Source organism: Rattus norvegicus, chromosome 1 (assembly GCF_021556685.1).
Source record: "Rattus norvegicus strain SHRSP/BbbUtx chromosome 1, alternate assembly SHRSP_T2T, whole genome shotgun sequence".
Classification (NCBI taxonomy): domain Eukaryota; kingdom Metazoa; phylum Chordata; class Mammalia; order Rodentia; family Muridae; genus Rattus; species Rattus norvegicus.
In genome coordinates, this window is record NC_141534.1 from 19,193,294 (window position 1) to 19,209,171 (window position 15,878).

At 39.2% G+C, this 15,878-nt stretch overlaps 1 protein-coding gene across 7 annotated transcripts in view; it reads left to right on the plus strand.

The window, feature by feature from the left end:
• Window positions 1-15,878, plus strand: part of Lama2 (laminin subunit alpha 2) — a 647,938-nt gene that overhangs the window by 285,412 nt on the left and 346,648 nt on the right. For all 7 annotated transcript variants that reach the window (XR_015627317.1, XR_015627326.1, NM_001427039.1 and 4 more), the window contains exons 11-12: window positions 646-786; window positions 3,885-4,058. Coding sequence is in view for 5 of the 7 variants with exons in the window: in NM_001427039.1 (NP_001413968.1) it covers window positions 646-786; window positions 3,885-4,058 (315 nt within the window). In the remaining 2 variants the exon portion in view is untranslated. The remainder of the gene's footprint in view (window positions 1-645; window positions 787-3,884; window positions 4,059-15,878) is intronic.

Consider the following 15,878-nt stretch of genomic DNA (forward strand, 5'->3'; position numbering starts at 1 on the left):
TGAAACTAATCTGGAGAACAGTCCCAAAACAAGAATATTTTTCCATAATATTACTATATAACTATATTACTAGACCAGGGTGCAGATGGAAACATTGTAGAAAAAAATTAAGCTGGGAAAAAGTTTCCCTTTTCTATTTATTAATATCAGGAAAATGCAGTACATATTTGCAACTTTGTATGCTTGCCTCAAATAGATGTATTTTTAACCTGTAATAGGAAGGCATTTGACAATTTTGTAGGATGAAATGTTTTAAGTTCATTATATAATTGAAGATGGAGTTGCTCCCTAACACAGATTGCTGAGGCTAATACTGGCTCCACTTTCAGCAGATGAACACATTTTTTTGATTTATGATAGTTTTTAATCTATACTCTAAATACAGATCAAAACAGTTTGAGTACAGTGCTTAGCGTTCAGTAAACCTACCATGCACATAGCATCTGTGATGGTACAAGAACTGGTACCAGGTAACAGTGATGGTAACAGGAAACGTTAGGGCCATTGTTTACCAGTGTGCACAGTGCTTTAGAAATGAATGAAACGGTGAGGTAAGGACTGGTTATGTTTTCCTTACACAGGCCCAGATCTAGCTCTTGCTTCGAAGGATGCCTCTGTTGCTAATACACTTCTCTGCCTTTTCAGGAGAACGTTGAAGGTGAAGACTGCAGCCATTGCAAATTTGGCTTCTTCAACTTGCAAGAGGAAAATCAGAAAGGCTGTGAGGAGTGTTTCTGTTCAGGGGTGTCAGACAGATGTCAGAGCTCCTACTGGACCTATGGGAATGTAAGGAATCTCATGGCCCTCTCCACCCTGCCCCGTGTGCCTCCTTTTCTCTGTTACTCTTGTTCTGCTGTAGAAAGTTGAAAAGACAAACAGAAAACATCAACAGAACAACCCTTGATACAACTGAAACTTATCCAAAATGAAAGGGCGTGGAATTTCATTCAAATGTTATTTGTGTATTTTTGGCTCCAAGCTTCTCATATTTTATACGTAGCCTAGAGAGATGACTCAGAGCTTACAGCTCTTGAAGAGGACTAGGGTTTAGTGCCCATTATCCACATCAGATGGCTCACAATTACACACAACTCTGGCTCCAGGGGATCTTATGCTCCTTTGGCTTCTGTGGGCTCCTCTTCTTAGATGCACATACTTTACCCACATGTGCATATGTGCCTACACATACAACTAAAATAATCTTCTTTTCTAATATTCTTTAATATACAGACTGAGTCTACTCTGAAGTTGATACAACCCTTGTCAAGTCCCATAAGGGAAAACATAATAAAAATCATGTTGCTTTTATCCTAAGCACAAGCTGTATGAGAGGAAATGTAAGATCTCAATAGTAAACATTGCCATTTCATTCACCAATACAATCCACATGTCGCTTAAGAAAAACCTGACTTACTAGTTCTCCATCAATAACTTAGAGTATCTTTCTCAAAACAAACATGTTTTATATGTTAACCCACATTGCCCAGGATGCTTCCCACTGCCTGTCCGTGGAGAGCCATTTCTTCCCCAGTAGAAAACATATGAGTAGTGAACAGGATTTTGGAATTGCCATAGTTACATTGGCTTGGCTTTGAGGCAGAGCATAGAGGATTCAGGCTGGAAAGAGACGTTCAGGGTGGATGAGGACATTAAGTTCAGGAGAGAGGCCTCTGACTGAGACACTTGGTGTTCTACCTGGATTGTTATTAATAGACTGTGAACAGCAGAGTAGCCTATCACACTCATGTTCTACAGAACATGAAAAACTATCTCCTAAACACTTCTTTCTTTCAGCTTTGATCTGCCAACGAATCCAGAACACAATCAACCAATCTGTCTATTCTGCTTTTAAGTAGTTTCTGACTGTACTCTTGTATCTAAGTGTGAATATCTATAGCCTTATCCATGTATTGATTTCAAAGAAAACATTAATGAATGGACTCAAAGTCTAATTTTTACACTTTGTTTACAGAGTCATGTGAAACATTCCTAGCAATGCCACCAATAGATTTAAGTCTCATGGCTTTCCAGGGGCGGGGAATAGGTAGCAAGTCTTGGTCTTCAGAACCTAGGTGTATACTCTTCCCCAAATGTCTCAGACCACCTGAGGACAGCTAAAGTCCAAAAGGGAACCAGAGGTCAGAATTTACTATTACCTACCTAGCTAATGGCCTTTGACCTGGTTTGGCCTTTTCTTTTGACCAAAGCAGTCTTCACTATCCCAAAGCTTTTAAAATGACCAAAAATCAAATAATCCCTACCTAAGAAGAAAACTAAAATTATATTTAATCTATATGTCGTTAGTATCATTACTCTGATTGCTATCGCTTGTAACATCAGTTACGTCTCAGGCAGTAAAATTCTGAAACTGGCCGCCCCTTCGATGATTAACCATGGCTATCAGCTTGAGTAGTCTGAGTAGAGATCCCCTCTGGATCTACACGGCAATGTCTGGATCAGAAGGACTCTCATCCAATCAATGGTTTATTCTATTCATAGATTGAAATTGTGAGTAGACTATTGGGAGATGGCGGGAACACTGGACGTGGGGCCTGGTCAGAGGACATAAGACAAGGCAGGCAAACTTAAGGAATGAACATCAGGCCTTAGATACTCTGCCCCCCTGCTGTCATGAGTTAAATGGCTCTACTCTACTACAGTCTGCCCACTATGATGGATAAATGTGTTTCACAAATCTGGAACATGGAAGGAAAATAAGCTTTTCCCCTCTGAACTTGTTGATGTCATGATGAATTTGATCTCAGAGATGATAAAGCTAATACAACCCTGGTGTCTCCTGGCCTTCCAGCTCAGCAAACCGTTTTATCTAAACTGCACAGGATGGTCTCAGTTGTAAGTGGGAGTGTACACCTATCATTAACTGAGTTATAACACTATAAACAAATCATGACTCAGCTTTTACTCCTCCTTTAAAGTGATTCATTTTCTGGGCTAGGATATGGGTCCCCAGAGTACTTCTGATCCTATGACAAAGAATATATACAGTTTTGAGAGATGTTGTCATAGCAACATTCTTGTGGATTCAAATGACCCGGAGCCTCAAAACAGAAAATTCATAAAGTAGGAAGAATGGAAATATTGTGTAAAAGCTACCTTTTCAGTCCTGCACATATGAGTTCCTTTGTCCTCTGCCTTACGAATGCATAGACGACACTTGTGGGATGTCAGGTTTCATAAGACTGTAAGAAATACTACTGAAGTAAAAAATGTGAGATTCTAGGTTAAGTTTTTTGACATATTATAGAACATTATAACACATCGTATAAATCAGAATGGATTTCAGTATTTTTTGATTCAGTTTGTAAAAGGGCCCGAGTTTAAGTCCGTAGCACTCACATAATTGCTGATACAGTGGGGCACACTTATAATCCCAGCAGTGGGGAGACAGAAATGGGAGGATCCCCGGGCTTAAATGCCAGGCTAACTAACTCAGCACCAGATTAAGCAAGAGACTGTGTCTCAAAAACTAAAAGGTAGAGAGCAAGGAAGAAGATAGGGGATGCTAATCATGAGAATGTGCGACACACACACGCTCACACACACGCACACACACGCATGCACGCACGCACACAAGCAGAAGGTACTTGGAATCACAGTTTAAGGAAACAATAAAAACTGATCATTTCATAGTTCTATCAGGGTTCTCAAAAACTTAAATAAAAAAGTAAACAATGGGTTCTGTGTGAGTGCACACAATAATATTGATGATAGACACAATATACATGACTCCTATGTTTTTAAAGTGTCTGTAGCTTTTCCCCTAGTTTCACAAACCCCAAGCGCTATGCCAGAGGGGGACAAAAGCTGCTCCTGTTGTTTGTTTATTCGTGTTTTGTAACTGGTGATGTTGTGTTTCCTTTAAGATTCAAGACATGCACGGCTGGTACCTCACAGACCTCTCTGGCCGCATTCAGGTGGCTCCCCAGCTTGATAACCCTGACGCACCCCAGCAGATCAGCGTCAGTAATTCTGAGGCCCGGCGATCCCTGCCAGACAGTTACTACTGGAGTGCCCCAGCGCCATATCTGAGAAACAAAGTAAGTCCATTTGTGACCTTCTTCTTGCAACTGTATTTTAACTGACCTGTCCAGAAAGCGAGTGAAATCAAACATGCACCGTATCATAGTTCCAGAGGCAACTAAATGAGATCAAGTTGGGCCTTCTCCATGTGCTGTGCCTGATGTAGTAGGAGATGTCAAAAGCCTATGGCACTTTTAGATTTTCATATACGTTCCAGGTAAATTTTTGAAAGAACAAATATAAATGAAGTCTCTAGAGATTTTTAAAAACATATTTTAGGCATTGGAGGAAACTGATAGGTTTATTTAAATATGACTGCTTTTACAGTAGTCTAGGATGGCTTTTTTTTTTTACAAAGTTTTCCTCATCTGTTTCAATTTTATCTCAAAACTGATAGACAAAGTTCCCTTTACCCTTCTAGCTAGTATGCATGCTAACTGGAAAAACTGATTTATTATGTATCTATTCCAATGCTTGCTATGAGATATGTGCAAACTACATCTTTTCTGCACATTGGAGATAGAAGTGTCTTGAACTTGCCATATTGAAAATGCATGTTATTTTCAAGCATACTTATATGTAAAAATACACACACAAATAAACAAGGAGAGTAGACTTGAAAATTCAATGTGTGTGTGTGTGTGTGTGTGTGTGTGTGCGTGTGTGTGTGTGTGAGTGAAGCATGAATTCTCTCTAGATGTATTTCTTGGTGTTTAGAATTTTGCTTTTTTTCCCCCAAACCATTTGTTAAAAACTAAATTTAAATATTTTGTGAATATTTCTGTGGAAATGAAAATTAATACTTCATCATGGATTAGGTTAGCTCATTATAGAAGCTGGTGATGGGGTAACAGTGTCACCTGTCCCTAATAACATATTGTTAATACTGAAAAAAATGTTCATTAGCTAAGTAAACAAAAGTATACATACAATTATTGTCTGTATTGCATGATATTTGAGCAATGAAACAGAAATAATAGTAACTCATATACTGCTCAATGAATGGGAATTTGTAATTTTAGTTGATTGAAACATTTTCACTCATAGCTAGCTTCTTATTTTTAACAGGTTTCTAAATGCTACTACAAAAATGTGTAAATGAATAAAGTAGGTTTCCAATGTGCATGTATTTTAAAAGAGACAGCATATGCTGCATAAAATCCAATAGCTGTGATAAAAATATAATTAAACTCTTGTTTCCTAGGCCCTTTATGACATGATGTCATTTTATCCTAGTTAGAAATCTCCTATATCCCTGACAAGAACAAAACAGCGTGCAGCTTGACTTTCTACTGCTTAACATTGCCAAAGAGTAAAAATAAAAATAAACTGCTTTTTATTCCTGAAAGGAGCTTCAGGGAGAAATTTGGGTCAAAGTCAGATGAGTTTCAGGTCTATCCATCCTTCCTTCCTTTCCTTCTTTCCATCCTTCCTTCTTCTCCTCTCCCTCTCCCTCTCCCCCTCCCCCCCTCCCCCTCCCCCCTCTCTCTTTCTCTGTCTCTCCCCTAAAATTTATTTAATTAAGGACAATTACAAATAGAAATTACCATTATCATATTTTCCATTATTTCTTTTTCGGTCACATGCCTTTTCTTTCTGTTGGCTGAAAATCAAACCAACGGAAGGAAAGCAAGCAATCGGGGTATTAAATAACAGCAGAGCTAAGAATTTGGACATCCTGTTCGTAGTGGTTGGATCCCAAAGATAACTTCCCTCCTCTGGCTGAACTGTTTCTTCTAACCACCCACAATGAAACACTTCATATTCCACAGCAGATCTTTTTTCTCTCCAAAAATCCCTGCCTGCTTTCTGTCCCCATTTCCATTCAGTGAACAAAACGATGGTAACGGAGTGTGCAAATTGTTTGACTATGGAAGGCATTTTCTAGTGTACCGTGGAGGCCCTCAGTGGTTTGCTGTCAGCCTTCTCAGTATGAATGAAACAATTTGCCTTAATAACTGAACCATATAAATTTTTGATACTACAATAATACTGCCAGCTCTCAGAAATTACCACAGTACATCTTAACTGTCATGTCACATCACGTAAATTATAGTCATGATGACACACTTAGCTTGCTTGATTTAATATCTTGCTAAGGAAATGGAAAATTGTAGGTCCTTGTTTGTAAATTCAATAAAGCCACTTTTCTAAATAGTTGAGGCTACATTTTTTTTTGCCAGTAATTGCCATTTGAATAAGAGTCACTGCCAGAAGCTGATAGGAAAAGTGCATCATGATTTTCTTTTACATCTGCCTAATCACTGAGTTTTATTGATAGGCATGGTTTGTAGGCTGTGAGTATATGATGTCCCCTCGACTGTCTTTAGTGTTAATTCGTAAGGTAAAAATTTATTTATGAGATGTGATCTCTTTTTCCTAACTGTAGATGGAAAAGATTCAGGAATGTGCTTGTGACAGAAGGGAGAGGTGCTGGGCAACTGCTCCCATCATAATGACAGCTCTTCCCTCATCTCTTAGGATCCTTACCAGACATAATACGAGGGTCCCTTGCTGAGACACACTGGGATAACACACAGGTAGCCCTGCTTGTCATCAAACACAAAGACACAAAACAATTTAATAAGAAACACATTTTATCCTGGGGAACAACAATGCTCTGTGGAAAATAAGCCATGTCTAAGGGGCTGGGGGACTACACGTGGATAGAGGAGGAAGCTCAGAACAGCAAAGCCCGTTGATGTGGCCACCAATCAAATGTGACCATCTCAACTATGAATTAATTCCTCGATAGTGATCATAACATGCTTTTTTTCCCCTCCTACATGAGCAGATGGCAGGCACCTCTGGCAGGTCTTATTCGTTTGTTTTCTTTTGTTTTTATGTAATTTCCCCATCTAGTTCTTGAGTGTTAAGTCCGCTACCCATTGGGTTGCAGTATTGTCATAATCCTAGGCAAATCTTCCTGCTTGGCTTTAGGGTAGATGGAAACAGTCAGTGGAGGAGGGAGTCTTGAGGACGGAGATCCCTTATAACAACTGCTGTTCAAAAACAGTTTGGGAATTTCAGAATTAGCCTAATTCACTGCCTTAGTAAACTCATCGAGGCTGGAACACTGATGACGTCACTTGCTTAGGGCTCCCCTAGCAGACTGAAATAGTCGGTGCAGGAGACAAGAGTGGTTCTCTGTGTCCATGAAATTCTCTGAGAAACAGCTTCAGCAGTGTGCTTGTTTCTGTTCTTACTCAGTTCTTAAGGTTTGAAATTCTGTCTCTGAACAGTATTGAATTAACCTTATGTGGTTTTTTTTTTGTGTTGTTCTGTTTTGTTTCGTTTTGTCTTGCAAAAACACTTCCTACTTTCTACAGCATCATACTGGATTTTTGTGGCTATCATAGAGAAACATTGCAGTCGTTTCTGAAGCTTGTAATGCCTGCAGTTAGGCACTGAAATCCTCCTGATGAAAGCCACTGTACACAGGAACGTCCCTAGAGGAAAGTTGCTTTGTTGACTTTTTTTTTTCTTTTATTAGATATTTTCTCCCTTTCTTTCTCTCTTTCTTTCTTTCTTTTTTTGTTTCTTTCTTTCTCTCTTTTTTTGATTCTCTTCGTCTTTTTTATTTATTTTCTATTGGATACTTTCTATTGACATTTCAAATGCTATTCCCTTTCCTGGATTCCCTTCCATAAGCCCCCTTTCCCATTCCCCTCCCCTTCCTCTATAAGGGTGTTCCCTTCCCCATCTACCCCCACTTCCTGCCTCGCCTCCCTGCCCTGACATTCTCCTACACTGGGGGTTCCAGCCTTTGTAGGACCAAGGGTTTCTCCTTCCATTGGTGCCCAAAAAGGCCATCTTCTGCTACATATGCAGCTAGAGCCATGGGTCTGTCTTTGGGTAGTGGTTTAGTCCCTGGGAGCTCTGGTTGGTTGGTATTGTTGTTCTTATGGGGTGGCAAACCTCTTTAGATCCTTCAATCCTTTCTCTAACTCCTCCAAAAGGGACCCCATTCTCAGTTCAATGGTTTACTGCTAGCCTTTGCCTCTGTACTTGTCACGATCTGGCTGAGCCTTTCAGGAGATAGCTATATCAGGTTCCTGTCAGCATGCAATTTTTGGTATTGTCAATATTGTCTAGTTTTGGTAGCTGTATATATACGGGCTGGATCCCTAGGTGGGGCAGGATCTGAATGACCATTCCTTCAGTCTCTGTCCAAACTTTGTCTCCATATCCCCTCCTATGAAAATTTTCTTCCCACTTTTAAGAAGGAGTGAAGCATCTGCACTTTGGTCTTCCTTCTTCTTGAGCTTAATGTGGTCTGTGGAGTGTACCTTGAGTAATTTGAATTTTTGGGCTAATATCCACTTATCAGTGAGTGCATACAATGTGTGTTTTTCTGTGATTGGGTTACCTCACTCAGGTTGACATTTTCTAGTTCCATTCATTTGCCTATGAATTTCATGAAGTCATTGTTTTTGATAGCTAAGTAGTACTCCACTGTGTAGATGTACCATATTTTCTATATCCATTCCTCTGTTGAAGGGCATCTGGGTTCTTTCCAGCTTCTGGCTGTTATAAATAAGGCTGCTATGAACATAGTGGAGCATGTGTCTTTGTTGTATGTCGGAGCATCTTTTGGGTATATGCCCAAGAGAGGTATAGCTGGGTCTACTTTCTGGCATCCAGTTGAACCAGCATCATTTGTTGAAAATGCTATCTTTTTTCCACTGGGTACTTTTAGCTCCTTTGTCAAAGATCAAGTGCCCATAGGTTTGTGGGTTAATTTCTGGGTCTTCAATTCTATTCCATTGATCTACCTGCCTGTCTCTGAACAATACCATACAGTTTGTATCACCATTGCTCTGTAATATAGCTTGAGGTCAGGGATGTTGATTGCCCCAGAAGTTTTTTTATTGCTGAGGATAGTTTTCAATACCCTGGGTTTTTTGTTATTCCAAATGAATTTGCAAATTGCTCTTTCAAACTCTATGAGGAATTGAGTTGGAATTTTGGTGGGGATTGCATTGAATCTGTAGATGGCTTTTAGCTAGATGGCCATCTTTACTAAATTAATCCTGCCCATCCATGAGCATGGGAGGTCTTTCCGTCTTCAGAGATTATCTTCAATTTCTATCTTCAGAGACTTGAAGTTCTTGTCATACAGATCTTTCACTTGCTTGGTTAGAGTCAAAGCTATGTATGTTATGTTATCTGTGACTATTTTGTTTTTTAGCCTGTTTATCCTTTGAATAGAGGAAGGTCACTATGCTAAAGTTGTTTATCAGGACTAGTAGTTCTCTGGTGGAAGTTTTGGGGTCACATAAGTATACTGTCATATCATCTGCAAATAGTGATATATTGACTTTTTCCTTTCCCATTTGTATTGCTTTGACCTCCTTTTGTTGTCTGATTGCTCTGGCTAGAACTTCGAGTACTTTATTGAATAAGTAGGGAGAGAGTGGGCAGCCTTGTTTAGTCCCGGGTTTGTTTGTTTGGGTTTTTTTTGGGGGGGGGAGGATTGCTTCAAGTTTCTCTCCATTTAGTTTGATGTTGGCTACTGGTTTGCTGTATATTGCTTTTACTATGTTTAGGTATGGGCCTTGAATTCCTGATCTTTCCAAGACTTTTAACATGAAGGGGTGTTGAATTTTGTCAAGTGCTTTCTCAGCATCTAATGAGATAGTCATGTGTTTTTATTTCTTTGAGTTTGTTTACATAGTGGATTATGTTGATGGATTTCCATACATTGAACCATCCCTTCATCCCTGGGATGAAGCCTACTTGATCATGATGAATGATTGCTTTGATGTGTTCTTGGATTCAGTTCGCGAGAATTTTGTTGAGTAGTTTTGTGGTCTGCAATTCTCTTTTTGTGTTGGGTCTTTGTGTGGTTTAGGTATAAGTGTAATTGTGGCTTCATAGACAGAATTAGGTGGTGTTGCTTCTGTTTGTATTTTGTGGGATAGTTTGAACAGTGTTAGTATTGGGTCTTTTATGAAGGTATAATAGAATTCCACACACAACCCATCTGGCTCTTTTTGGTTGGAACAATTTTAAGAACTACTTCTATTTCTTTAGGATTTATGGGAGAATTTACATGGTTTATCTAATCCTGATTTAAATTTGGTACGTGGTATCTGTCTAGAAAATTGTCCATTTCGTCCAGATTTTCTAGTTTTGTTGACTATAGGCTTCTGTAGTAGGAAATGATTTTTTGAATTTCCTCTGTTAAATCCATTTGGTTCATAACTTCTGTTAGTTTGTCTATGTTTCTGTTTAGTTTCTGTTTCCGTGATCTGTCCACTGATGAGAGTGGGGTGTTGAAATCTCCCACTGTTATTGTGTGATGTGCAATGTGTCCTTTTGAGCTTTAGTAAGGTTTCTTTTATGAAGGTAGGTGCCCTTGCATTTGGAGCATATGCAGGATTGGTTTTTTCTTTGAGGAATATGAAGTGTCCTTCCTTATCTTTTTCATAACTTTTGGTTGAAAGTCGATTTCATTCATTGTTAGAATGGCTACTCCAGCTTGTTTCCTGGAACAATTTGCTTAGAAAATTGTTTTCAGCCTTTTACTCTGAGGTTGTGTCTGTCTTTGTCACTAAGTTGTGTTTCCTGTATGCAGCAAAATCTCGGTCCTCTTTACGTCATAACCAGTTGTTAGTCTGTCTTTTTATTGGGTAATTGAATCCATGGATGCTAAGAAATATTAAGGAATAGTGATTGTTGTTTCCTGTTATTTTTGTTGTTAGAGGTGGAATTATGTTTGTGTGGCTCTCTTTTTTGTAAGAGGTTATGTTCTTGCTTTTACTAGTGTGTAGTTTTCCTCCTTGTTCATCTATTATTCTTTGTAGGGCTGGATTTGTGGAAAGATATTGTATAAATTTGGTTTTTTCATGGAATATCTTGGTTCCTCCACCTATGTTAAGTGAGAGTTTTGCTGGTTATAGTAGCTGGAGCTGGCATTTGTGTTCTCTTAGGGTCTGTATGGCATCTGCCCAGTATTTCTGACGTTCCTAATCTCTGGTGAGAAGTCTGGTATAATTCTTGATAGGTCTGCCTTTATATGTTACTTGACCTTTTTCTTTTCTTTATTTACACTAGAATGTTATCCCCTTTCTAGTTTTCCCCTCTGGAAATCCCCCAACTCATCCCCCTCTCCCTGCTTCTATGAAGGTATCCCCTCACCTACCCATACCACTGCTGCCTCCCTGCCCTGGCATTCCCATGCACCGGGGCATCCAGTCTTCACAGGACTAAAGGCTTCTCCTCTTACTGATCCTGGACAAGGCCCTCCTCTGCTACATATGTAGCTGGAGCCATCAGACCATCCCAGTATACTCTTTCGAAGGTGGTTTAATTCCCTGGGAGCTCTGGCAGGTCTGGTTGGTTGATACTGTTTTCTTCCTATGGGGTTGCAAACCCCTTCAGCTCCTTCAGTCCTTTCTCTGACTCCTCCATTGGGGACCAGGTTCTCAGTCCAATAGTTGCCTGCAAGCATCCGCCTCTGTATCTTTGTTAACTTTCTTTGGAGAGACCACATCATGTCTGTGAAGAAAGTAGATGCTGGAATCGCTCAGACAACAATGATATTATTACATAAAAAGGCCCCAGAAAATACCGGAATTAATGTCACATTCTTAAACAAGTATCAAAACAAAATTATTTTTGATTAGTCTGTTGACCTCTGAGAGGCAGTTTGTATGGAACTTGAAAGCCATTTTCATGCTTATTCATTTAAAAAAAGATAAAACGATAAAACGGCCACAATCATAACTCTCGACATCATTCAAAAGTAGAATTCAAGCTGGACAGGGTACTGACATGGGAAATCCAGAACACTAGTAAGGAGGATCACATTATTTTGAAGTTAGACATGGCTACATAGTGACTCTAGGAAAGAGACAGAGTGACACCCTGTCTAAAATTAAAAGCAACCAAAAAGTGGAATTTGACACTCTTTTCTACCCACAATTTCCTCTAATTTAAATGTTGGATTAATTCAAAAGAACTAATAAAAATCACTATGAATGTGGAAAAAGACCTGGTCATAAAAGTTATAAGGCTGAATCAACTGTAGTCCTTTTAAATTTCAAAACCCAAAACCTAGCAATAATGTAATAAAGTAAGACCCAGGAATTTTCTTCTGCCTGGAATAACTATATAAATTGTTATGGATAAGTGAGAGAATTAATGTCAAAACATAAAAAAGACCAAAAAAAAAGTCATTCATTGAGTATTTTTACTGTGCAATCTGCTATGTAAAAGTACCTATGCCCAAGAAGGGTTCAAGTTCACAAGAAATAGTTTTACAGTAAAGATATGTCATTCCTGTAGTATTAGTTTGATATTTACCTTCATTCTTCTAGAAGATTAGTATAAAAAAGAGCATTCTAATGTTTACATGTGTTTTGTTTTCCTTAGTCTATAGTGAAATGAAACAGGCACAAAGTTCATTTTTTTTAATTAACTGAGTGAGTTAAGTTAGGTAAGGGAACATTCAGTTTAATAGCCAAATTGTTAAAAATAATTTGACAAAAATAAGTAAATAAACCCTTAGGACTATTTCAGTTTAAATGGGTTGTGGTTTCGTTCACAGCAAAACTAATAAAATCTAGGTCTATATGAATAGAAGTGTACTGGTCATGCCAGAGAAACCAATGGCCACCATAATTCTACATAACACTTACCGTGTAATACATTCACTCAGCTGTGAATTTGTGTTTTCATCTTTGTTAAAATGCACAGTCAAAATTATTAGTAAGATGAAATATCTTGATTAGGAAGACAAGGAAGGCACAATTTTATCTACATGTGTGCTATCCTTCAGAGTTAGGCATTGTTCAGACATTTACTTACTTACTCACTACTTGCTTCTTTGAATCACTGGCTTTCCATCCAAGTACTAAAGCAGCATAACCAACAGAAAGCATATGAGCAGAAATAATAAGCAGACCGTGAAGCCTTATACTTTTAGTCCCAGCTCTTGGAAGACTGAGGCTAGAGGTTTGAGTTCAAACCAGCCTGAGCTAGAGGATCCTATCTCAAGCAAAGACTGAAGAGAGATATTAATATATCTGAATATAAATAAAAGTAATGGAATACAAATGGCAACAGAGGAAACACAGACCCAAACTTGATATTAGAAGGAATAGAATGAAAAAAATAAGCAAAATTGGGAAATGGCAATGTTAGAAATGTGAAGCAGGAAGGAAGTTTGTGGTGATTGCATAATCAGTAAAGTGTCCGCTGCACAGGCATGAGGACCTGGGTTTGAATCGTCAACCTGTAAATAAAGGCCATGTGTAGCAACTCTTGACTTTAACCCCCCAGCACATAGGAGGCAAAAACAGGAAGCCTCTAGCTTACTTGAGAGTTCATCTATCTAAATTGGCAAGTTCCAGGTTCAGTAAAGGACCTATTCTCAAAAAAATAGTGGTGGAGACCAACTAAGGGCAACTGACATGGACTCAGGCCTCCACATGCACAAACACACATGGACACATGCAAATGCATGCATGGGCATGCACACAGAAGAAATAATACTTAAAATGACTTCAAAAACTGAAGAGGAAGTATCAGGAAGTAAATAAAGTCAAAACATGGAAATTTACATACTAAGTTTGAATACCTTGAAAAATAACTAAATGCAATACAGTGATGTGACTCAGGTGTAAAATCCCCTCACTATGTTCAGTCTTATAAAATTCATGCAATTTAATGTGGCTTGATATCCTTGGTTGAAATAAACCTTGACCAGGGAGGTAAGAACATGAAACGTCATCCAAAGTAAACAGAGGCAAGTGCCCTTTAGCAATCATTGAGACAAGCAAAGGTTTAGAAAGTTTAACAGTCTCTCACTCTTCTTCCTCACTCTCACTCTTCTGCTCTTCCACTCTTCCTCTCTCTCTCTCTCTCTCTCTCTCTCTCTCTCTCTCTCTCTCTCTCTCTCTCTTCCTCTCTTCCTCTCCTGGCTTGACACGATAAAAAAAAAGTTTAACATAACTAAAAATTAGTCTGTAACTGCCTCCCTCACACACGAATACTTGATTTTTAGCCATATTGCAAATGAATGGCAGTAGCATAGACCATGGCTGTGCAGCCAAGATTATCTGCACAGGAAAATGGTAAGTTATGGAGTCTTACCTTTCCTCATTCATTAAAATGAACTTCAGGCAGAAACAAAGATTAAAACTACACAATCGTATTAGGTAAGTTCTACGAAGAGAATACATTGGGATTTCTGCTTTTGATCGGGATTGGCTAACAGGATCTAGATTTACTTCCTTAGTTTAAGTCACAAGAATACTTGACCAAAGTTATGGACCTGAACACGTCATAGCACTGAGCATCGGTTGCTAGGGTAATGCAGTCATTGAGAAAGGCAAATCAAAGAGTTACAGATGCCTCAGATTAGTGCCTGGGCCAGAGTTTCTGAAGTGATGCATGGAGGAAAAGTCACAGTCGAGCATGAACAGGCCAAGCAGAAGGACTGGCACTCACAGAGGCCAACTTGGCAAGAGTCCGCTCAGCAGAATGCAAAGGAGGAATAAGCTGCTGAAGGCAGAGTTGAGCTGAAGTCTGCAAGGCTGTGAGGAGGGGCCCAACTGCTAGGTGGCCAATGCATGAAGAAAAGCAGCTAAAACTGCTCTAAGAGTCAAAAACTGTAATAGTTGGGAAAAAGAAAAATGCCTCGAACAAAACTTGCTCCCTAGAATTGACCTGCTTTCCCATGATCCAACCTGGAATACCTATAAAGTGGCAAGGACGTCAGGTAAAGTATCGAAGGATGTTTTCTTAGTAGAGGGATTTACTTAGCTCCAGACCAAAGTTACTCTTCACTCATGGTAACAATTCCCAAAGAAAATTCTAGAGAGAATCTCCTGAAAAGAATTACCATTTTCCAAAACATGAACTTCATACCAAGACCAAGTCCAATCCTATTAAAGGACAACAAAATTCAAGACTAGGCAGCCTAATATTCACCATGTCTGGTGTCACATCAGATATTATGAGGCACATGAAGAAGTGGAGTATATGAATCATCACTTGAAGCAAAATCAGGTCAGAGAAAGAGACGCACAAGTTACAGTAAGACCATAATGAATGATAGAATCAGATTAGAAAGTGTCTTAGTAGAGATACCATGACCAAGACAACTTTAACAAAGGATGACATTTAATTTGGGCTGGCTTACAGTTTCAGAGTTTTAGTTTATTATCATCATGGTGGAAACCATGGCAATGTGCAGACAGACATGGTGCTGGAGCAGTCAAGAGTTCTACATCTTAATCCACAGGCATCAGAATGGGATTTTCTTCCACAGGCAGCCAAGAGGAAGATCTGATTCCATACTGGGTGGATCTTGAGCACAGGAGACCTCAATGCCCATCTATGCAGTGGTGCACTTTCTCCAACTAAGCCACATCTATTCCAATAAGGCCATACGTCCTAATAGTGCCACTTCCCAAGCATTGAAACACATGAACCTATGGGGGCCAAACTATTCAAAGCACCACAGGAAGAAGCAGAAGCTGGGGTGTAATGAGTGATTCAACATGAAGAGAAGAAAAAGGCAAGAGACAGCAGATTCATATCTGTGTCATTTGTCAAGTTGATAGAATAAAGACTCGTCTGGGAAGTGCTCATATGGCAATGACTGTGGGGATTAGCCAGTTTATGTTAATTATAGAAGTGCTGAGACCTCCCCACTCGGGCAGCACTATTATCTAGCTAGGGTCCCAGGTCACATTGATGGGGAAAGAGAACCAAGCAACAACATATTTGCATTCATTCATCCCTCTTTGATTCCTGATGATGGATGCTTCAGACTTGAGTACCCATGACTTCTCAAACATAAGAGACTGAAGCTTTGATCTGTG